The sequence below is a fragment of the Periplaneta americana genome, chromosome 8, assembly GCF_040183065.1.
Source record: "Periplaneta americana isolate PAMFEO1 chromosome 8, P.americana_PAMFEO1_priV1, whole genome shotgun sequence".
Lineage (NCBI taxonomy): Eukaryota > Metazoa > Arthropoda > Insecta > Blattodea > Blattidae > Periplaneta > Periplaneta americana.
In genome coordinates this window covers 24,490,444-24,512,849 of record NC_091124.1, presented here as the reverse complement: position 1 = coordinate 24,512,849, position 22,406 = coordinate 24,490,444, and the positions used below count along the sequence as shown (strand labels likewise).

Sequence of the window (22,406 nt, the reverse complement as noted above, 5' to 3'; positions counted from 1 at the left end):
AAAACACTCATCGGCATGTTCATGGTTTTAAATAAAAATCTATATATATAATTTGAACTGGTAATGGAAATTACGGGAAAACGGCTGGACGGATTTTAATAAATGAGCCCTCATTTTGAAGCTTGGAACGCAAAGTTTTTCGGAAAAATGTCAATTTTTAAACATAAATTTCCTATTTTCCAAAATCCATCTCTCGTCAGTTTTGAGAACAAGCTAATAGCATTCACGGCCGACTTGATATTCCCTTCGCTTTTTTGTAAAGAAGAAGCAAAGCGAGCATCAAGTTGGCGGTGTTGCATTTCAGAATAAAACAAAACACATACTACAGTAAACAATATTACACGAAGGCCATGAGCTGCAAGAATGCTGACATATTTAGAGCTCAAATTAAATTGGTTATTAAAAACTTTACTTACTAAAAATAATTTACAGCTTCGATTCTGTGGTGAGTAATTTTCTGGGTACAGCTGTGTATTGGATATTAAAAACTACAAAACGTGAGGTGGTTTGATGACATTATTACCATTAGAAATGAAATATTATTGTAGTTAATGCCATGATGTGACTATTTTTCATTAATTATACATATTAATGCTATATTGATGATATGAAAGTGAAACGTTTTGTGTTTATATAAGTAGATTAGATTTTGATTTCTATATTTTACTGAGTGGCGGCTATATAGTATATATAGTATATGTTACTGAAAGCTATAAAATTTACGTAAGATAATAATATTATTAAAAATCAAATATTTTTATAATTGTTAATCAAGTGGTGTTGGGTCTTTTTCATATATTTAATGGCGGTGTGGTGTAGATATTCATATGCGTGGTTCTCTTCAGTAGCCTATTGGCTCGAGAGAGAGTATCTTTCATTGTTATGGAAGCAAATAACTTTCCGAATGTCTGGTATTCTTCATTGAAAATAAATCTGAAAATTGTTTATTTGAACGTCTAATGAACTTAGTTTGCAGCATTTGCTGCACAAGCCACTAGTATTGGTATAATTCACAGCTTCACTGGCGTCAGGAAATGAATGCTTCCTTTTTGCATTCTGTAACTCTTGGACAGTTGTTGGAAATTGAACGCAATTAAATGCTCTTAATTTTAAAGAATCTGCAACTTCCCAGCAGTTAGAATTTGTTTCATAAAAGAAAGCTATAAGGATAATGACCGGGGTACATAGAAGGATATCATGTAAAAAGATATTCCAAAATTTAGAAATCTTTACTGTACATTGTAAGTAGGTCTACACTCTTTCACTGAGTCCACACCTGTGGAGTAATGGCTAGCGCGTCTGGCCGCGAAACCAGGTGGCCCGGATTCGAATCTCGGTCGGGATAAATTACCTGGTTGAGGTTTTTTCCGAGGTTTTCCCCTCAACCCAATTTGAGCAAAAGCTGGGTAACATTCGATGCTGGACCCCGGACTCATTTCACTGGCATTATCACCTTAATCTCATTCAGACGCTAAATAACCTGAGATGTTGATATAGCGTCGTAAAATAACCTACTCCAGGGTAACTTCTGTTAGTCGGCAGACTCGCTAACTTCTGATCAGGAGCTGCACTCGGGCTTGGGTTAGATTTTTCCTTGGACTGATTACCAGGTTGAGTTTTTTTTCCGAGGTTTCCCCAAACGTAAGACAGATGCCAAGTAATCTACAGCGAATCCTCGGCCTCACTTCATCTCACCAAAAAATTGTTTAACTCTTATTTCGTATCTTGAAGCTTTAATGCTAACACAAGATCTATGGAATACAATGAAATGAAAAGTGACACGGTACCATGGGAAATATCCATATCCTCTGGAACGCCCATTTGAAAACCTGGATCGCCCACATATGGTAAGAAAATGCTCATTTTCATTTCATTATCGAGAGATCTTCCTCTTCTCCCATTTGAATCTTGCAAGAAATTTCGCGCTAACCACTGTACGTTCTCCTTTTAAAATTTGTACAAATCTTTGTAACTATGTTTACAAGCTTGTCTATGATGTTTATACCTTTTCTTCTGCGTTATAGAACAATAATATACCTCGTCATTACGATTTTTTAACTTCACTCAACCGCTCTGAGTCACCTATTCAGTTAACTCAGAAAATTGATAGTATAAACTCAATTATATGAGTGAGTAGTAACGTTTATTAATATAGAATAGTGACTTATCTCTCGTGTGTTGCGTCATCGAGAGTTGTAACTCAAGGATCAAAGGTCAGTGCCAGACTGATTGAGAGATAAGTATGTTTATTAATACACATGCGAGTTAGAACTCGGGATTGTCGAGTGATAAGTAACAACTCAACATTATTAATATCTCCCAAAATTATCTCAGAGCAGGGCTGGGCAGAAAGAGCGGATTCTACTCTCTCACGGGGAGCCATATGAGCCGTTGAGAGCAGAAGTGGTGTAAGTCAAAAATGGATAATGAGGGTTAAAGTAAACATTCTGTAAAATACAGCACAAAGTAGCAATTAATATTCAATTTATTTAAACTATTAGTAGTTAGTGGATAGCATGAAGGACATATTAATTGCTACTTTGCGCTGTATTTTACAGAATTTTTAATTTAAACCTCATTTCCAAATTTTGACTTACACCACTTTTGCTCTGAACGGCTCATATGATTTCTCTTCATTCCCTTTCTTCCCCGCCGAACACTTCACAGCGTTGATTCAGTGATGGATGAATATTAAGCGTCCCCGTTTAGAGTCTGGATCCGCTCTCGATGCCCAGCCCTGTCTCAGAGTCTTCTCATAGTATCTATAGTTGAAAAGTGACGCGGAAAAATAATTACAATTGCAATTATCCCATCGTCTTCAAATATTCAATGTACAGTCTTAGACAAAAAAAATGACCGGTTGTCATACGCTAAGTCCCCTTCGGAAGATTTCGGTATCTTAGGTCTACACGTGAAGGAATTTCTTATGCACGACTGCGCTCTGTTTTTCCTTTGTTTTGTTTGTTTGTTGCTTTTTCTGTCTGTTTATAGGCCAAGTGTTATGAATAAACTATGACGAAGATATATTCAAGGAGTAAATTAGGTACAAAATAAACATCTTTTCCCTAGTCGTGTGAACCAGGTCAAAGTGGACTTGGACAAATTCACGCTACAGGAGTTCGGCCATTTTTTGTATTTAAGGCTGTACAGTAGTGGCAAAAAAACCGGACCGACGGAATAATAAAGTCCCCGAAATGAGCCACTGCGCATGCCACGCCCGCATTCACAAGATAGCGAGTAATCTATTGAAATTGTTGTAGTTTCGACTGCTGACGTAGCCCATTTCGAAAGCCATTCGAAAATAAGGTGGTAAAATTCATCTTCTGGGAATAATAGGCTAAGTAAATTAAGTAGTAAAATATCGCTGCAATCGAAAAGTATTGGGAATAAATTTGAATAAGGAACAAAAAAAGTTTCCTTCCCAGGCAGGATTCGAACCACGAAAGTCTTAGTTAGCAGTCTATCGTGCTCTGGAGTGAACAAGGCTCTGAAATCAGCTACAAGCGTCGGTCCGGTTTTTTTGCCACTACTATACATTGTATTGTATTGTATTGTATTGTACTGTATTATATTGCATTGTATTGTATTGTATTGTATTTATTTACATTCCATGGTATTCATACATCGCTTCACAGATAGAATATGGAATATGTCAAACAAATCTTAATAGTACTATTATAAACTCTTAATTATAGTCACAGTCTAGTTTAAATATATACAGAAGAGTTTTACAATATAGTCTACTAGTACAACACAAAGTTTTAGTATAAAAATATTCATGAAGCGTTGTTGAATGTCATAAATTCACCTACCGAATAGAAGGCGTGAGAAATTAGGTACTTCTTTAATTTGGCCCTAAATAATCTTATGTTTTGAGTTTCATTTTTTGTATCCCTAGGGAGGCTATTAAAAATGTTTACTGCCACATAACGCACTCTTTTTTGATAGCACGATAGACTTGCCGATGGAGTATGAAAGTAAATTTTTGATGCTATGAACTGTTGAATTAGTTACAAAGTTTTCACGATAACATACGAGGAAGTTTATTAATGAAAAAATATACTGACAAGCCATGGGCATTATTTGTAATTTTTTTTAAATGTGCTACTTGATTCCCTAGATTTGGCACCTACTATTATTCTAATTACTCTTTTTTGTAGTAACAATATACTGCCTATCTGTAAAATATCCCCATAAAATTATTCCAAAACTCATTACCAAGTGGAAGTATGCAAAGTTATATTGTTTTTTGGGTATTGAGATTCACTATCTCTTGCATACGTATAACAAAAGATGTTGAATTTAGTTTGGAGGTAATTTCTTTAATATGATTTTTCAATTTAACTCATGAAAACATGAGCTGAATAAAGCGTTAGAGTTACAATTATGACGGGGGAAACGATTATGGTAATTTACTAAACGTTAACACAGTAAAATTGTAAAGTTAATCTGTGACAAAAAAAAAAATACTCAAATCAAAATATGTAATTTTTTTTAAGTTCAAGGGGGGGGGGGGGTTCAAACCCGGTAACCCCTCCTTGCGTTTCCCCCTGAGCATGGTAAACCCTTTACGATCACATGAGTTCAAATGTATAATACACAGATTTTTCTATTTAAAAGTTTTTAATTAGTCAACATGCCTTCAACTTAATCTACGTACAGTATTTCAGTGTTCATACACCTCTATAGTAGGCCTGTTTGTACACTCGAGGAAATAAAAAATGACCCTTTAAAGACGTCTTCATGGCAAACATGCAGTACCACGGTACAGAAATTTTGCATCATATGATTCTCTCTCCCACACCTTTACAACGAACTTAACCCTGTTCCGCCGTTATCTGTTTATAATGTAGAAAATGATCACAACTCACGTAATTTCCAACACGAATTTAACAGCGGTTTTCTATAATACGTTACGAAATAATTCGACTATTGCTTGCTTCGCACCATTATATGTCACAACGCAGAAACGAGCGTTATAAGAGTACATAAAAATGTATGAAATATACTTCGTAAGTGTACGGCGTAGTAGACTATTCAAACATCAATGTGTCCACCGCTATGGAGTAACGGTTAGCATGCGTGACCGTGAATTGAGCGGGCCCGGGTTGAAATCCTGGTTGGCACAAATTACCTGCTTAAAGATTAATTTTTGGTCCTACAGAATATATCTTATGGTAAAAATGATTATTAGAGGAGAAAAATTCGCTCCGGCGCCGGAGATCGAACCCGGATCCTTGTTCTACGTACCAAGTGCTCTAACCACTGAGCTAATCCGAAGTTCAATCCACAGCACCGGATTGAATCGAGTGCGCTCCTTGCAGAGTGCTGCATTGGAGTTAAATCGCTCTCTTGAACTCGGTCGAGTGTCGCACCCTCGAGTGAGATACGATCGGTCGTGATACGCTCGTAATAAATAGAAGCACAGTACAAGGTCATCTCACCGACATGTTTTATCTTGTATGGAAGGCGACAGATGAGATACACATATATTTTGCTCACACGGTAAAAATAAGGCTTTATTTTCTGCGTTTATGACAAACGTTTAATGGAACAGTCAATGGAACGTACCAATACAGGAACATGAAGTTATAAATATAATAGTATGAAAACCTTCGATATACAGTTATTATTGCTAATTAATAATTATTCAATATTTGATTTACCACATATATATAATATGATAAGTCCATACATAGTGTTCCGCCTGTATACTGCGACAATATAGAAACGTTTTACAAAATATTATTGATATAGCAGTAGATTAATAACAATATTAGTACAGAGATAACGTCACAGAAAATATAATAAAACGAATAATCATGCTGCACAACTGTTACAGACGCGAAGATTGATACACTAATTATTAGAGATTATTATTATTATTATTATTATTATTATTATTATTATTATTATTATTACTACTAGAAAACTTGATACAGTTCTTGCATTATCGCAATTGTGTTCTCCGTTTATAATAATTACATTTACATCCAATAACATCTATCAGATGTGGCAAAAACAAAATTACTCCTGTGTGGGGGGCGGGGAGAAACATTTACCTACAACATTTACATTACAGTACATTTTAAAGCAAGTTTTGTAGTTGTACTATGGAGAGGTTAGTTAAACACTGCAAAGTTTTGAAATGATAAACATCTATGATGTTACTACACAGTTCATCACTGTAACAAGAACGAATGTCTAACGCTCGGCTTATACCGTTCGAGGATTTATCGCTCGTGACAATTTTACCCATCATGCATGTGCGCTACCTATCGGATTATGCTATGAACTACTTGGCGCTCGAGCGAAAACGTACGATGCAGACCTCTGGCTCCTGGTATAAAAGCAGTTGACTTAATATACGTATATGGCGAACTTGGAGCCAGGCCACAAAGGGAAAAACGCTAGAGGAGAGGGATTCGAACCGGTGCTGTGGATTGAATTTCGGCGTAGCTCAGTGGTTAGAGCACTTGGTATGTAGAACCAAGGATCCGGGTTCGATCTAGTACGCCGGAGCTAATTTTTATCCCCTACTAATCATTGTTACAAGTTACCTGGTTGAGGTTTTTTCCGAGGTTTTTAACCTCAACCTATTAAGAGGAAATGCTGGGTAATTTTCGGCGCTGGACCATGGAGTCATTTCGCTGGCATTATCTCCTTCATATCATTCAAACGCTAGGTAATTACAGCAGTTGGTAAAGCGTCGTAAAATAAGCCACTAAAAATATCAGTGTATGTAATTTCTTTTTATAGAGTGTACATTATTAACAGCATCTTTTATTCAGTCGCATTAAAATACTCGTAAACTGCGTCATCCTGCACTTTCAGTAATCTTAAATGCAATGCTGCTTCGTTTGATGCAACTCAATTACATGTGATATTCTTCTCAATCTATTACAGCACCAAGTTTTTGATATCAGAAAGAGACTGGGGAATGAAAAGGAATGGAACATGGACTGGAATTATTGGTATCGTTATGAGAAAAGAGGTAGACATTGGAATGGCATCTCTTACAATCTCCACCAGTCGTTTAAAAGTCGTGGATTTCCTGCTACCCCTCCTGTCTGGAATGTGAGTAAAAGGAAAAGTGGAATATGTTGAACTGTCTACTTTTTTATTTTTTCAAGCACAGTGTTTACAGACCAATGTTGAAAACACCATCTTGTCGGAGAACGAAATTAATTCCTCTGTGAAGAAATCCGACCTAATAGGTTAACTAGTAGGATAATGTGGCATATTATGCTCGATTTTCACTAACGATAAAGACAGTTCATAATGCTGATATACAAAAAATAATATTTTTTTAAGCTCTTCGACTTAATTTTAATTAAATATTCGGTGAACATAACCAACAAGAAAAGCTTTTTTGGCGAAAAAATATATTGACACAAAAAAAAATAGGCCTATCTAGAATCTAGATGCATTTTACTTATTGTGAGAAAAAAAAGTAAAAGCCAATGCTCATTATTTTTCGCCTATTTACAGAGTTCTGAACATTTAAATTTCAATCCTTTCAATAAATTATCATCTATATATATATAATTTGAACTGGTAATGGAAATTAACGGGAAAATGGCTGTACGGATTTTAATAAATGATCCCTCATTTTGAAGCTTGGAACCCAAAGTTTTTCAGAAAAATAGCAGTTTTCAGTGAAATGTCAATTTTCCTACATTATTTTCCTATTTTCCAAAATCCATCTTTCGTCAGTTTTGAGAACTAATTGCATTTCAGAATAAAACAAAACGCACACTACAATAAACAATAGGGATTACATGAAGGCCATGACCTGCAGGATTGCTGCCATATTTAGAGTTAAAATTCAATTGGTTATTAAAACTTCAAGACTTGCTAAAAATAATTCACACGTCTGATTCTGTGGTGTGTAATTTTCTGAGTACAGCTGTGTATTAGATATTAAAATCTACAAACTTGAGGTGGTTTGATGACATTATTACCATTAGAAATGAAATTTTATTATAGTTAATGCCATGATGTGACTGTTTTTCATTAATTATACATATTAATGCTATATTGATGATATGAAAGTGAAATGTTTTGGGGTTATATACGTAGATATAGAGAATATCTTAAAATTAGATCTTCAATTCTATAATTTACTGAGTGGCGGCTATTATTTATATATAAAACTACAAAACTTACGTAGGATAATAATATTGTTATTAAAAATCAAATATTTTTGTAGTTATTAAGTGGGGTTGGGTCTTTTTCATATACTTAATGGCGGTGTGGTGTAGATATTTATATGCTTCATTCTCTTCAGTATTGGCTCGAGAGAGCTAAAAAATTACAATTTCTAAGGAAAGACCAAAATGTATTACTTACTGATAAAATAAGAAGCCTACAAAATTTTATAGTCTCCCGATCATTTCAGCAAGATCTATCACATATTCATACATATGAGGTCTCGCCATCCTCAACAAGATCTCTTAACAGGATGAAATGATTTTACCCTCTACATTTCAAGCTCCCCATATAGCAGCTATACAAGATGCTATGTCTATTGTTACAAAGCATAGCAAATCTGACTTTTTTAAATTTCACCTACAATCCACAATGACCTGAAATAGCTATTGTTTTACTCCCACATGAAAAACCCACTGATCGTACTGACATTGTTACTTGCGTTTTCGCGTTGAAACTCAAAAACTGAAGGTGGATAGGTTCAATAAAAAGTATTAACATAAAAAAAAACATTCATAGGGAGTATGTTTCATTCTTATGGAAGCAAATAAGTTTCAAAATGTCTGATATTCTTCATTGAAAAGAAATCGAAAAATTTTTATTTGAACGTCTAATGAACTAGTTGGAAGCATTTGCTGCACAAGCCACTAGTATTATTTACTTCCAAACTCATTTCAGTTTGAAAAATATATTTATTTTAAAAATAAGTCATGTCAAGCTCGGTCACTGGTGGCAGCTGCCACAGGTTTGCCACGAAGCCCGAGCCCGGGCCCAGGACATCTCGTGACTCGAGCTGCTAGCACAGTGCTTTGGCAGCAAAACAAGCTCACTAGAATGACTTTACTTCAGTTTGTACTTTTCCGAATGCTGTTCGTAGCCATTTCTCACCATTCATTAGTCACACAATTTAATAATCCAGCAATATTTGGTGGACCAATATTGTCTGGAGAAAGGTATTACTTACTGATAAAATAAGATGCCTCCCGATCACCTCAGCAAGATCTCTTAGCAGGAAAAAGTGATTCTGCCCTCTACATTTCACGAAACATGCAGCAGCTATATCTATTGTTCAAAGGCATGAGGACAAACCTGACATTTTCTTAACTCTCACCTACAATCCGCAAAGACCCGAAATAGCCACTGCTTTACTCTCAAATAAAAAACCCACTGATCGTCCTGACATTGTTACTTGCGTTTTCGCATTAAAACTCAAGAACTGAAGATGGATAGGTTCAAGAAAAAGTATTTGGTATAAAAAACATTCAGAAGGAGTATGTTTCATTATTATGGAAACAAATAACTTTCAAAATGTCTGGTATTCTTCATTGAAAATAAATCTGATAATTTTTATTTGGAATTCTAATGAACTTAGTTTGCACCATTTGCTGCACAAGCCACTAGTACAGACGTGGACAAATTATTAGACTAAATTACTGTATATGTGCAACAAAGCTGTATTTATCAGCAGAAATAATGAACGAAAATGTATTTTGCACAAAAATAATGAACAGAAAATTGAGTCTGGAGGTTACTAACATTTTGTGAACATTCCCTTATTCTTTATTAACATGTTGATTTTGTCAGGGATGCTGGAAACCAAAGTTTGACACTTTCTTTAAATATCAGCATCATTTAGCCAGATATCAGACAGTGCTTCAATGAGTCCATATTTTGTTGTAAGCCTCTTTTTGTTCACTTTCATCTTCAGTATAGATCACAGATTTTCAATTTCGTTCATGTCCGGTCTTCTTGCAGGCCATGGGAGAATATCTTCTGCAGTATATAATTAAAATACCGGTAGTACCAATACAGCCAGACAAAATATACGTAATCATTGGAAAAATATACCAGAAGATGTAAACAATCATATTTACAACAATAGAGACTCTGTGAATTATACCAATAGTTGATACGACGAATTATATTATGTTTCCAAGAAAAACGTTTAGTCTAATAATTTGTCCACGTCTGTATATATGCTCTTTCAGACGATATTAAACAGTCGCAAGTTTTATGCGTAAATGCGTCGCTGATAGAACTGCTGTCAAGGTAAACGTCAGCAGTGGCAATCAACATTTCTTATTATCAGATAGGTACCCTGAAAACAGGGTAGACTTCGCTGTGCTGGGACTCCTGGAAGTAGCCATCTTATATGCACTGAGAGTAAGCAAGTCGGTTGCTATGCTAACCATTCTTCTCTATCGCTTTCTACCCGTTGCTTATATACCCGCTCCCTTTTGCACTGCATTGCGAATTATCTATCTTCACTCAACTTCACTCTCGAATTTTTCTAATTTAACTTGTCGACTGCTGATTGTTTCTCAATTGAGACAGCCTGGTTGGTTACGAATTGTTTGACATCAGAACGAACATTCTATCGCTTCGCGTTCTCGAGTTACGCTGCCGCGCGACTCGCCAATTCGTGCAACTTCCCCCCTTCCGCGTATCGTTAGAAGACGTCAACCTCTCTAACTTAGAGCCACGTTGATCGCTTATTTATTAATGTCGGTGTAGTTTAGAAATTATAGGCGCGACAAAACTCACCTGGAAATGTTTCGGTCGACTTTCTGGAATGACATTCTGCTACTGGATCAAACTTATAAACGTATTCACATAAAAAATAACTATGGGGTGTCATTTACAAATATTCTCGACGACGTCAAAATTCGCAAAACAATAGCCGCAAGAATACACACGTACATTTTTCCCCCTTAAAAATGTTACTTTGTAAATGAAAGGCTTGACGTGTCCGAGATTTTTGTCCAAATCTTCCCATTCAATTTTAATTGCAAGTATGCGTTACGTCTTAAAGATCTTGTAGAATTGAAAATACCAAAGTTCTTACACATTTTTATGAAACTGTACAAGAAAATTAATCAGTGTGATTTTTTAAGATGTTAAGCAGTTCATGAACGACCACTAACTATAATCTCAAACGGTTTTTGCCTTTTCACAAGTCAAATGTGACGTAGCAATGTTAAATTGCAATACTTTTCTCGTACACATTTAAAAAAGAAAGTTCTCAGCAGAGTAACACAGACTTACATTGTATTAAATCGCAATGCATTACGAATAACAACGAAATTCAATATTATTACAGACTAGGCGCACTGTGTACGTTTTACACAGACAATACTGTAGTTTAATTCAATTGTCTCCACTTTTCACCTAACTTTTAACGTTTTACTTAAGTAGGCCTACCTGTATTAATGTCGTGATTCTGTGGTTCAGAGAATGTGTAACAATGAGTGCTATTTACGGAAGAACTCGAACCTTGAACTGTAGATGTCACGGCTGATCTTTCAAGAAGTAAAGAATTACATGGAACACCTATACCAACAGTAATATTTGGTGGAATTTGTTTACTCACTTTGCGTTGGTGGGACCACAATTGTTGATGCTGGTAATGGACTGTTTGAAGATGTCCAGAACACTGCCGAACATCCAGGACGACTGTGATTGATGTGTTGATCCAATTCAAAGACGCTACGCGATTCCTATTTCCATCATACGACCTAGAACAACGAGACGTTTCGTGATATTTACCAAAAACTTGTTCATTTATTCTTGTTGCTGTATGCATTTCCAGGATCGCTTCAGGGAGGACCTGAGATCTAATCTTAACAATAAGGTCAAAATTGAGTCTAGGGCATTTCGTAACCGGAAATTTCGTCACCGTTATAGTTTGTCACCTATTTTTCATTAGATTTTTGGTCATCAAATACATATTATCATCATGTTTTTTTATCACTGAGGAGAGTTTGTCACCGAATATATGTCGTCATATATATTTTGTCATCATTTTTTATACTGAGGGGATTTCGTCACCAAAATAATAATAATTGTATGTCGTTGTAAAACAGATGACGTAGCTTCAGCTTTCATTGCTTCCACACATTCCGCAGCTCCAATTCTATCCCAATTTGCTGAGTGGTTCGAATTCCTTGTAGATTATTTTATAATGGTTTTATTATCCGAGGAAGTAGTCATCAGTAAATTACAAATGTCGCGCTGATCACACCTCCATACAATCTCGGTCTTTGTAATTTTGTGCTTTGTATACATATGTCCATTAAGATTAATTTATCTCTTGCTCTATTACGTTTTACGAATCGAAATAATTCCGCCATACTTTAACTTGAAGATTTTTTAACCAATGAATCCTGTAACTTGAAAATTTCGAATAAAAAAATCGATATATCCTTGGAAACGAACTGAACAATTTTAACACAATGAATCCTGTAATTTGTAGATTTCGAAGCCAAAAAATGAATCTATCCTTGGAAACGAAATGAACAATATAAACACAATAAAGTATAAGGTTTTATATTACGCATCATTTTATATAAGTATCATCAAGGGAAGCGACACAGAGGGAAATTATGGTGGCGAATAGTGATGAGGAAATTAAACTGGTGACAAAATATGGTTGTGACAAAATATGATGGTGACAAAAGTGAATCGGTGACAAAATGTTGCAGTGGCAAAATTTAATGTGACGAAATCACCGGGTGACGAAAAATCGGTGACGAAAATTCCAGATCCCGTCAAAATTGAAATTCTAGTCGCAATCAAATACACCACGCACACATACATATGTACATAAATACATTCATGCATTGGTCTACATAAAAAACAAACACAGACATATAAATTCACAAAAAATCGATAGGTACATAGTTTTAATATGTTTCGTAGGTACCTTTACGTAGACCTACGTGTGGATGCGATCATCTGTTCGCAAGAAGAGCCAGAGGAAGGGCAAGACAAAGAGAATATGAGGAAGACAAGAGAACTAGGGGACAAGGATAAAAGGTGGTAAGAAGGCAAGCTAAGGGAAGACAACGAGAATAAGGAAAGAGAAGAACTAGGGGAAGATAAGAAGAATTAGAGGAAGACAAGAAGAACTAGGGGAACACATGGACATCATGGGGAAAACAAGAATAAGTGGAAGACTAGGGACGATAAGGAGAACAAGGGACAAAACGCAGGAGAAGAAAGAATATCATCACGCGAAGAATGAAGGAAAGACAAATAGAACAAGGAAAATACAAGGATAACAGAAGAATAAGGGGAATACAAGGAGAACAAGTGCACGACAAGAAGAGGAATATAAGGACAAGGGGGATAGAATGAAAATAAGTGGAATACAAGGAGAATAAGGGTATATAAGAACAAGGGAAAATAAGGAGAACAAGGGGAATACACAAAAACACGGGGAATACAAGAGGAATAAGGCGATTACAGGGAGAACAAGGGGAATAATAGAATAACAAGTGCACGACAAGGAGAAGGGGAGTAAAGGAGAACAAGAAGGCGACAAGAGAACACGGGGAATACAGAGAGAAACAAAGAGACTATGAGGAGATAAAGGTGATAAGGAGGAAAAGGGAAAGAAAAGGACGACACGGCGAATATAAGGGCAGGAAGGGGTTGCATTTTTATTTGACGATCAATTCTAAAGTTATCCTCCACATACCTAATGAGGAGAGAAGTTCTACGTCAAAAGGCACAAACTACTGCGAAAGTAATCACAATTTATTCAAGAGATTTCTATACGTGTATTCCAATTGTAATATAATGCAATTTTTTCTCATGGTTTGTTTCCTACTCACAATTACATAATAATTATATGTTTGTTTCATTCCACAGGGGAGAAATATACATCCGTGAGCCTGACGAATCAAAAATGTACTGGAACATATTTTTAGTACCCTTCAAGCAAGAATTATGGGGCGCTATAATGGTGACCCTATTGCTGCTATCATGCGGTCTGTGGTTCATCTATTTCATTGGACATCGTCATGGAGTGCCAGAATCTGAACCCTACGGATTGTTGAACTCCTTTCATTGTATCTTCAGTAGCCTCCTCGCACAAGGTGTGAATCAACATCATATCATGACTCATAATTAGCAAGGGAACGTCAATTCAACATTTATCTTCTCTTTGGACGCATATGCAATATGATATGATATATGATATTTTCTCCCGTAATTTATTTATTTGTTTATTTATTTAAATAGTATATACTAATAGTGCACTACAATGATACTATGAAAGTTATTCTATATTTTTAAGTATAATCTACATTGACAAATTCTCATTAATTTTCAAGCTGTTTGTTACGGAAAATTTGAATTGTAAAAGTTTCTGAATGAATACAAAACAAGTAGTAATCATTAATAGTGTTGCAAGTTTCATTTTAAATTACTTTTGCGTACAGTTAGGCCTATTCTGTATATAACATGCTCCTGAAGGCAAAACATGTCAATAATGTCTCGATGGAACGATTTTGACAATTATTTCCAAAATCTCCCTTATTTTCAGTTTTAAAACCTGGCAACCCTAGTAACATAAATTATTTCCAATAATGCAAAAACTAGAAAGTACCTGTTACAAAATTAAGACATTGCAGATCCGTATATAAGTGGGCCTACTGTTAGTAATTTCAACATGTTATTGACTTTTTATTGAAGGGCAGAATTCCACTCCAAGGTCCTGGTCATGCCGCACAGTGTATCTGGCGTCCTATCTTTTGGGAGTGGTGATACTTGGAGCATATTCTGGTGCTCTTACTTCATTTCTCACAGTCCACAGACCCAAGATTCCATTTAACTCTTTTCAAGAAATGTTAAGCGATGGAAGCTACCAGTTTCAGATGGCACCTTCAAGTGACTTGTTTGAATATTTTCGCGTGAGTATCACGAAAGAATGTGCCGTATGTTCTTAATACCAAATGAAATGCAGGCCTGTTAAACCATTCGATATTTGATTTGATGATGATACAATAAATGATCACAGCATAGATTCAAACTCTATACATGCTTGCTTACCGGTACTTACTTACCTATGGCTTTTAAGGAACCCGGAAGTTCATTGCCGCCCTCACATAAGCCCGCCATTGGTCCCTATCCTTTGCAAGATTAATCCAGTCTCTACAATCATATTCCACTTCCCTCAAATGCATTTGAATATTATCCTCCCATGGCAACACTGTTGCCAGACGCGTGCTTCAGCCTAAGGCCTAACTACCACGAGATACTAAAACTTTGTGTTGTATTAGCAAACTATATTGTAAAACTCTTCTGTATATATTTCAACTAGATGGTGACTATAATTTATTAAGACTTATAACACTATTATAATTTTTTTAACATGTTTCATATTCTAGCTGTGAAGCGATGTACGAATACCGTGGAATGTAATTAAATACAATACAATACATTAGGACAGTCAACCTCGTGAAAAAGATCTGATGCTGACATTGATTACGTAATCGTCTGCACTACTAAGGATAAGGAGTGTTTCTATAAGCTGGCTAATACTACTATATTTACTGCGATGTTGCAATTTTTTCTAGAAAGAGAGTCGATTTCCCACTAAATCAAAATAAATAACGCAAAATGGCGATGTAAAATTCTGTTCCTTTTGTCTTGAGAACTTGACCCGTGAAGTTACTGTCATTTAACACCTTCCACCCTGTAGAAATGAAACATATTTTTTCAAAGAAACCAGCGACAAAATTCCAGCACACCAGCGATGCTGATATAACCTCTACAGTTGCGAGCGTCGTTAAATAAACTATTTTTCTTCAAAGAAACCATGGTCTATCTTACACCATAATCCCACTCTCATACCAAAACTTCGAAATATTTTGCAGTCCTAGACATAATTGCTTCGCAACTCACAAATCTATATAAAAACGAAATTTTAAAATCACCACAATGCACTCTTTGTAATAAAAACTCACTCATTTATAGAACATATTTGTAGCACTGTAGAGCATTTGACAACACATGAATGATAAATTAGTTATGTTAGAAGACAAGAATGCAAGTGGAAGTTCTAGAAGACTGTAACAATTAGAAACAACAAAAATAATAAACAGATTTAAAAATATGCCATGTGACTGTACTATATACATAAACACATACATACATAAGTATACTGTTCATGTGCAGGTCTTTCACTGGAAACCCTTCATTATTCAATCTTTCCTATTTTCTGCCTATTTCCTCTTAGTGTCCGCATATGATCCACATATCTTAATGTCGTCTATCATCTGATATCTTCTTCTGCTCCGAATTCTTCTCCCGTTCACCATTCCTTCCAGTACATCCTTCAGTAGGCAGTTTCTCCTCAGCCAATGACCCAACCAATTCCTTTCTCTTTTTTTCTGATCAGTTTCAATGTGCCTATATGTTGGTTTTTAATGTATACTTTGAAATAATTTCAGGATTCGTCCAATACTACATTTAAGGAAATATATGGCAAATATCTTGCATCGTCTGAAAATGCCATGCCATATCCTAAAGAAGGTATACGACGGATATGCTCCCGACGCAATTATGCCTACATGGTATCTTCCGTTGTGACTCAAGCAACAGACAGTGACATCAACTACGGCTGCAAAATCATGCGTGTACCAGTTGATTCTTATAGAGAACTGTATTCCATTGTCATTACGAAGGATAGCCCATATACATCACTCATTAATTACAAGTTAGTAGCAATCTTCTGATTATATTTTATTGTTCTGGTACTTCTGAAGTTGAGCATTTCATCATCATGTGGATATAGGAAGGAACAGCAGTTAAAATGACGGTACAAGAATAACAATTTCCTTGTCATATTCGTTACATGAGAAGGTCACTGTGGTAAAACAAAGTACATACAAAATGATTTTTACAGAGTGAATCGTGAGTAATGTCATTAATTTCAGGGAGTAATTCTTTTGACATATTTCAAACAAAAAAGTTTCATATAATTTTACTCGTTTTTGCTTCCTTTTCGAGACAAAAACTATTTTATGTGAAACATTTCATAGAGTGTTTTGGGAAGTCCCTGATTTAATTCACATATGCTCAGTCAATTTAAGAGTTTTTAGTTTTGTCCTTTAAATGTGCATAAATTTGATCCGAACAATGTAACTTTTCGTTCTGCAAAGGAATTTCAAAATGTTACATTTGTTCGATATTTCGGTACCTCTGATTGAGATTCTGGCTGATATGTACATCTATTCAGTAGCGGCTGGCGGTCAAAATAATGAGTGTGCTATAATCTCTATATCGGCCTACACTTATGTATTTATCTTAATTTGGAGTCTCGCCTAGTGATGAAATATGAAGTCCATACGACGTTCTTTCGTACTGCAAAACTTGTCATTTGATGTTAAACCCCTCCATCTTGGACATCATACACTTCTATTGACAGTATTGCAAGAGCAGAGAAACGATCCTGGGACATAGTGTTCCTTAAAAACGTTTTTATGCGTTTCAAGCAAGAAAAATTTATTTCTGGCTCAGCAGTAGTCATTGGTGTTGTAACCAAAATATTTAACAACTTCGATACTTCACAGAATGGATCCTGTAAATTGTTGTTCGGAAGTCAGGTCTTCCGTATAGAAATCCAACTTGTATCTGGAACACTCTTTTGTTCAGTATAGTATAGCTGTTGACAACAACTTTAACTGGTAGATGGCAGCAGCAGTCGGACACTTGAATTACCAAATACATTGTACATTAGAGTTGGGTCGATTCGTGAACGAATCGTTCATTCGAACGACTAATAATAAAGAATCGTAAGAATCGATTCGTGGTATCAACGAATCGTCGTTCAAAAGAATCGTAACGAATCGTCGTTCAAACGAATCGTAACGAATCGTCATTCAAAAGAATATGAAGGAATCGGCATGGTATCGTAACCCACGATTCTATTCGTTGTTTGATGTAACCTGTCAACGGACATTTCCGAACCGTGTGTCGAATGCTCCCGAGCGAGAGTGAAATCAAAATATGTACTGCATTTGTTAAGTATGGAAAATAATGAACACAAACCTGAAATTTGCATAGTTAAATAGAGATGTAATGCAAAAAATGTACTTCATAATAAGGTTCAGTTGATAAATTATAATTTAGAGACATTATCTTAGGTAATTTTGTAGACTAATGGAGTTCATACTGAATGGTTCCAGCCAATGAGAAAGAGACAATCCAATGTCTCGCCTCTTATGCCATCTATGAGAGAGATGTAGAACGTTTTTGTTCTACGCGTGGTTTGCAAAGGAAAGTGTCTTGCGACGATTCAAAAGAATAGTTGGAATCGCAGACTGGGAAGAATCGTGAACTCGCTGACGATTCAAAAGAATAGTTGGAATCGCAGACTGAGAAGAATCGTGAACGAATCGTTAGAATCGATTCGTAATGTGTGATTGAATCGTTGGAATCGACTTCTGAAAAAGAATCGTGTTGCCCAACTCTATTGTACATAGTTCCGAATTCTTCCACAAACAAGCTTTCTTTCGTTACGCTTTACTTTTGCAATCTCCAAGCTGTGTTGTGCTGAAGCTGACTACAGCACTTTCCCGCGTAAAAATAGCCAATCAGAGCAGTGATTTCAGCTTCGCACATGCGCATAACTGTCTACATTTTTCATGTGGAGCTTTGAGTAGCACAACGAACCCCCTGAGGCACCAAAGAGCGGAGAGCGAAGACTAAACAGAAACACTTTATAACGCGTCATGAACATAACCACGGGAAATTGTCAAATGACAGATCAGATACTATGGTGGTATTACAAATACATTATTTGAGCCAAAATTATCATTGTGCTGTAGCACTGTAGCACATAAGGACGGGCCGCCCCTGCATCTATTATCAGTATATCTCACTTGACAATATGTGTATCTATACATCTTAAGTCTGGTTAGTGTAATATGTTATTCAATCAATCAATCAAACAAACTCCTGTATCTTCTCATGAGGAGCATAGGGCATTCACAAAGTGCCTCCAGTATGTTATTAGTCAGCAATATATGCAATAGAGGGCGAAAGGAACTGGCCACCCTTCCCCATTATATCCTGGATTAGTTACCTCTTGAGGGATGCCTTATAGATATCACTTATGGTGTTCAAATCTATCTTAGGACAGTTGACTAAACAACATTTGTTCGGATCAAATTCCTGCACATTTGAAGGACAAAACCAAAATTCTTTCAATCATTTATTATCATAATATACTGTTCTCTTAAATTGACTCGACATATTGGGAATTAAATTGATCACTTTTCCAAAACACGCCATGAAATATTTTATATAAAACAATTTTTATCTCGGAAAAGAAGCAAAGATGAGAAAAAGTGTACCAATATTAAACTTTTTTGTTTGAAATATCTCTAAGAATAACCCCCCGAAATTAATGATATTACATACAGTCAAGAGGGCTGTAATAGGAGAGAGGGATTCAATCCAATCTTTCTCCTGTTAATTGCTTTTAATTCTAAGCAGCCTCCACTGAGAGCACTAATATAGTTTCTTACCAACATTCCGCCACTGAATTTAAATTCCTGGAAGAAGAGAATTAACATGAATGCTCTTGATTTAAGTTGTTAATTCTATAAATACATTTTAAGAAAGACATTTTGAATTTTTAAATTTAGTTACACAATTCTTCTTTATGCCTGTTAAACTGCAATGGCTGCACGTATTAAATGCGAGTATCTCGATTGCAGAAATAGAAGGAGTAGTCACTCCACAAAATGTTTCTTCTAAATACCGGAAGATAGTGAAGGGTGGTTTTTATTTACAATATATTACATTGTTACCACATAAAGCTAATTTGATATACTGGTAGATTTTCCTAATGAAGATCTTTGCATATTTATGTACAAAATAAAATATTGTTACTAAATGAATATGATGCATTCTAACACAACAGATTTGGTTGGATGTCTAAATCATTTCAATTTTCACAGTTCATTTCCTACCTCTACTTTCTGGGATATTGAGTTCTGAAAACGCTCAAGGTTAATTTTTCCAAAAAAAAAAAAAAATTATAATAGGGATGGTTACATTTCAAACATTGATGTAAATATGAATATAACGGGGAGATGCACAGAAGTTTTGAAATTCCTCCTATTTTTTTGTGCAGGGAAGTCGTTTGAAATTCTCGCCATTTTTGTGCATGTGGCACTTCGCTCGTGGTTGCGAGATGCTTCTTGACAGATTACACTTAAACTGGCTTATGAGCCCCTCTCTCCTATTATAGCCCTCTTGCATACAGTTCATCCTGTATACGCTGTCTCTATGAGAGAGAGCTTATTCTTTCTCATGTCACTTGTCATAATATCATACGTAATTTAATTTCACACATCGTGTTATAGTAGTAGTAAGAATATCTATTGCCCAGGCATTTGGAAGTTCTCCATTCGTCTTCTAGCTTTCCAGTATAATTTAGAGTCCGAATCCAGAAAATTTGATGCCAAAGCTGGACATTTTAGTAGATGTTCTTGATTCATCAAAGATAATTCCAATTTTAAACAGGTGTGCTGCTAAACAGTCATGGCCAATTAGCATTCGAAATTTTGCTTCTGTATCATGTTGAGGAGAATCAGGTATATGTTCTTTTTCAGTAACCAATACTGACCAAGATTTATTGTTACTATTTTCTGAAAATTTCTTTACAATTTTGATTTGAAACTGTGTTTGTATGAACAATTTGGCACTGTGATAAGATATCTTTTTCAAGGGTACTTGTAATATTTTAATTTCTTTCTTTGCCAAACAATCTGCAATCTCATTGCCCATAATACCACAATGGGCAGGGATCCATTGCAGATACAGGTTTTTATTTAGTTTCGCCAGTATGTGTACGGATGATTGAATTTCTGCGATTTTGGAATTTGTAGGAATATTGATTGAAGCTACGGCTTGGATTGCAGAAATTGAGTCACTAAATATAACAGCATATTTTAACATATTAATTTGATAAAAAAAAGTTGTGTTAATGCCCTGTTGATTGCTGCAATTTCTCCATTAAAGTAAGTACAAGGACTCCCTGTAGACAAATAAAAACTGAATAATTTGGAATATATGCCAGCCCCAGCTGATTCATCATTTTGATATTTGGAGCCATATTATCATATTATATTCAGTGGTAGTTTGTGAGGAGAGTTTTTTATGAAAACAGTAGGACCTAAATAAAAAAATGTTGGAATTTCAGAAAAGAAAATCATGCACAGAGCACTTTCTTTTTCTAGTTCAGAGTTACTTCTAAACCAATCTCATGGTCTAATTGTCAGAGCTTTTGGCTACAGTTCATGAGGTAGCCGGTTCCATTCCCAGTCAGAGCACAGAAATTTTTCCTCTGTTCTTCCATGGTCAGGAATTCAGGTTAAGTTCAAATTTAAGACATCACCTCACACCACATAATCATACGTAGTCATCCTGTCACATTATCAGAGTAATGTAACTCCGCCACAGACCTATCAGAAATGAGTTACACATGTCACTGCGAGGAACTAATGAGTCTTGTGTTATAATTATCATAATCTCAGGCTCTGACCTATGCCAGTATATACTGTATGTGAAACATAAGAGAAATTTTTGCAGTAGTGCCACTTTGCAGTAAGGAAATAAAACAGGTGTTGTCTCTCGCATAATCTGTGTTATAAATTAAGACAGATTCTATCTTGTATTACAGTCTGAGAGAGATGCGATCTTCAGGATTATTACTACGGCTACGTAAACTCTGCTGGCCCAGAAACGAGGATCAGAAGATTTCAGTTGACATTTCTCTTGAAGAAATGCTTCCAGTTTTTGCCATCCTTATTTTAGGAGTTTTGATTGCTATAATACTACTGGCAGTGGAACATGGAATGAGTGTTATGCTGTGCCAAAGATATCTACAATATACACAGTCAGACTTCTAGAAGTAGGCGTCATCGATTGTGGATTACTAAAGACTAGAATAAGTCGTCATTCTGTAACTTTATTGTTGAAAAATAGCATGATGGCTATTTCCTGAAATCACTGACAAGCTGACAGGAGGATGCTCCAGTGCAATTTTCTTCATTGTTAAAACAATGTTTTCTGGAAGACACTAATTCCTGATTTTCTGCATGACTATGCTCAGTAGTTTCCACAATCCTGGGGAGATCTCCTTTCAGATACAGATCTGCCTTGATAGGTTTTGCTTTCAATGCCGCACCAGTACATTCGACAAATTGCGAGCTGTGCATTATTATTATTAGTGTATAATTAGGCCTAGCGTGCATGGACGGATTTTCATCCGCTTATCCGCCACGGTTAGAAAATCGCTTTGATAGAACACATTGCTTGAAATTGATGTGAACTCACGAGCGGATATTTTACAGCAGCGGTTTTAAAAACGCAACATGCTCTATTTTCCGAGCAGA

At 35.7% G+C, this 22,406-nt stretch overlaps 1 protein-coding gene across 2 annotated transcripts; it reads left to right on the top strand.

Moving 5' to 3' along the window:
* The first annotated feature begins 298 nt into the window (after positions 1-298).
* Positions 299-22,221, top strand: LOC138704593 (probable glutamate receptor). 2 transcript variants are annotated; one of them, XR_011333374.1, is made up of 6 exons: positions 299-445; positions 6,907-7,077; positions 13,864-14,090; positions 14,694-14,906; positions 16,449-16,714; positions 21,692-22,221. XR_011333374.1 is itself a non-coding variant. In XM_069832660.1 (6 exons), exons 2-6 carry the CDS (start codon positions 6,941-6,943, stop codon positions 21,918-21,920), a joined length of 1,077 nt encoding a protein of 358 aa, XP_069688761.1. In that variant the 5' UTR covers positions 299-445; positions 6,907-6,940; the 3' UTR covers positions 21,921-22,221. The 2 variants fall into 2 exon arrangements, 1 of the variants encoding a protein (XP_069688761.1); XM_069832660.1 differs by having other exon boundaries at positions 14,689-14,906.
* The last annotated feature ends 185 nt before the right edge of the window (positions 22,222-22,406 follow it).

Excerpts from the sequence above, each read along its gene's own strand:
- LOC138704593 (XM_069832660.1), top strand. The coding sequence starts at position 6,941 with ATGAAAAGGAATGGAACATGGACTGGAATTATTGGTATCGTTATGAGA. Across the intron at positions 7,078-13,863 it reads CTACCCCTCCTGTCTGGAAT|GGGAGAAATATACATCCGTG; the intron begins GTGAGTAAAAGG and ends TTCATTCCACAG. Across the intron at positions 14,091-14,688 it reads CAGTAGCCTCCTCGCACAAG|GGCAGAATTCCACTCCAAGG; the intron begins GTGTGAATCAAC and ends TTTTTATTGAAG.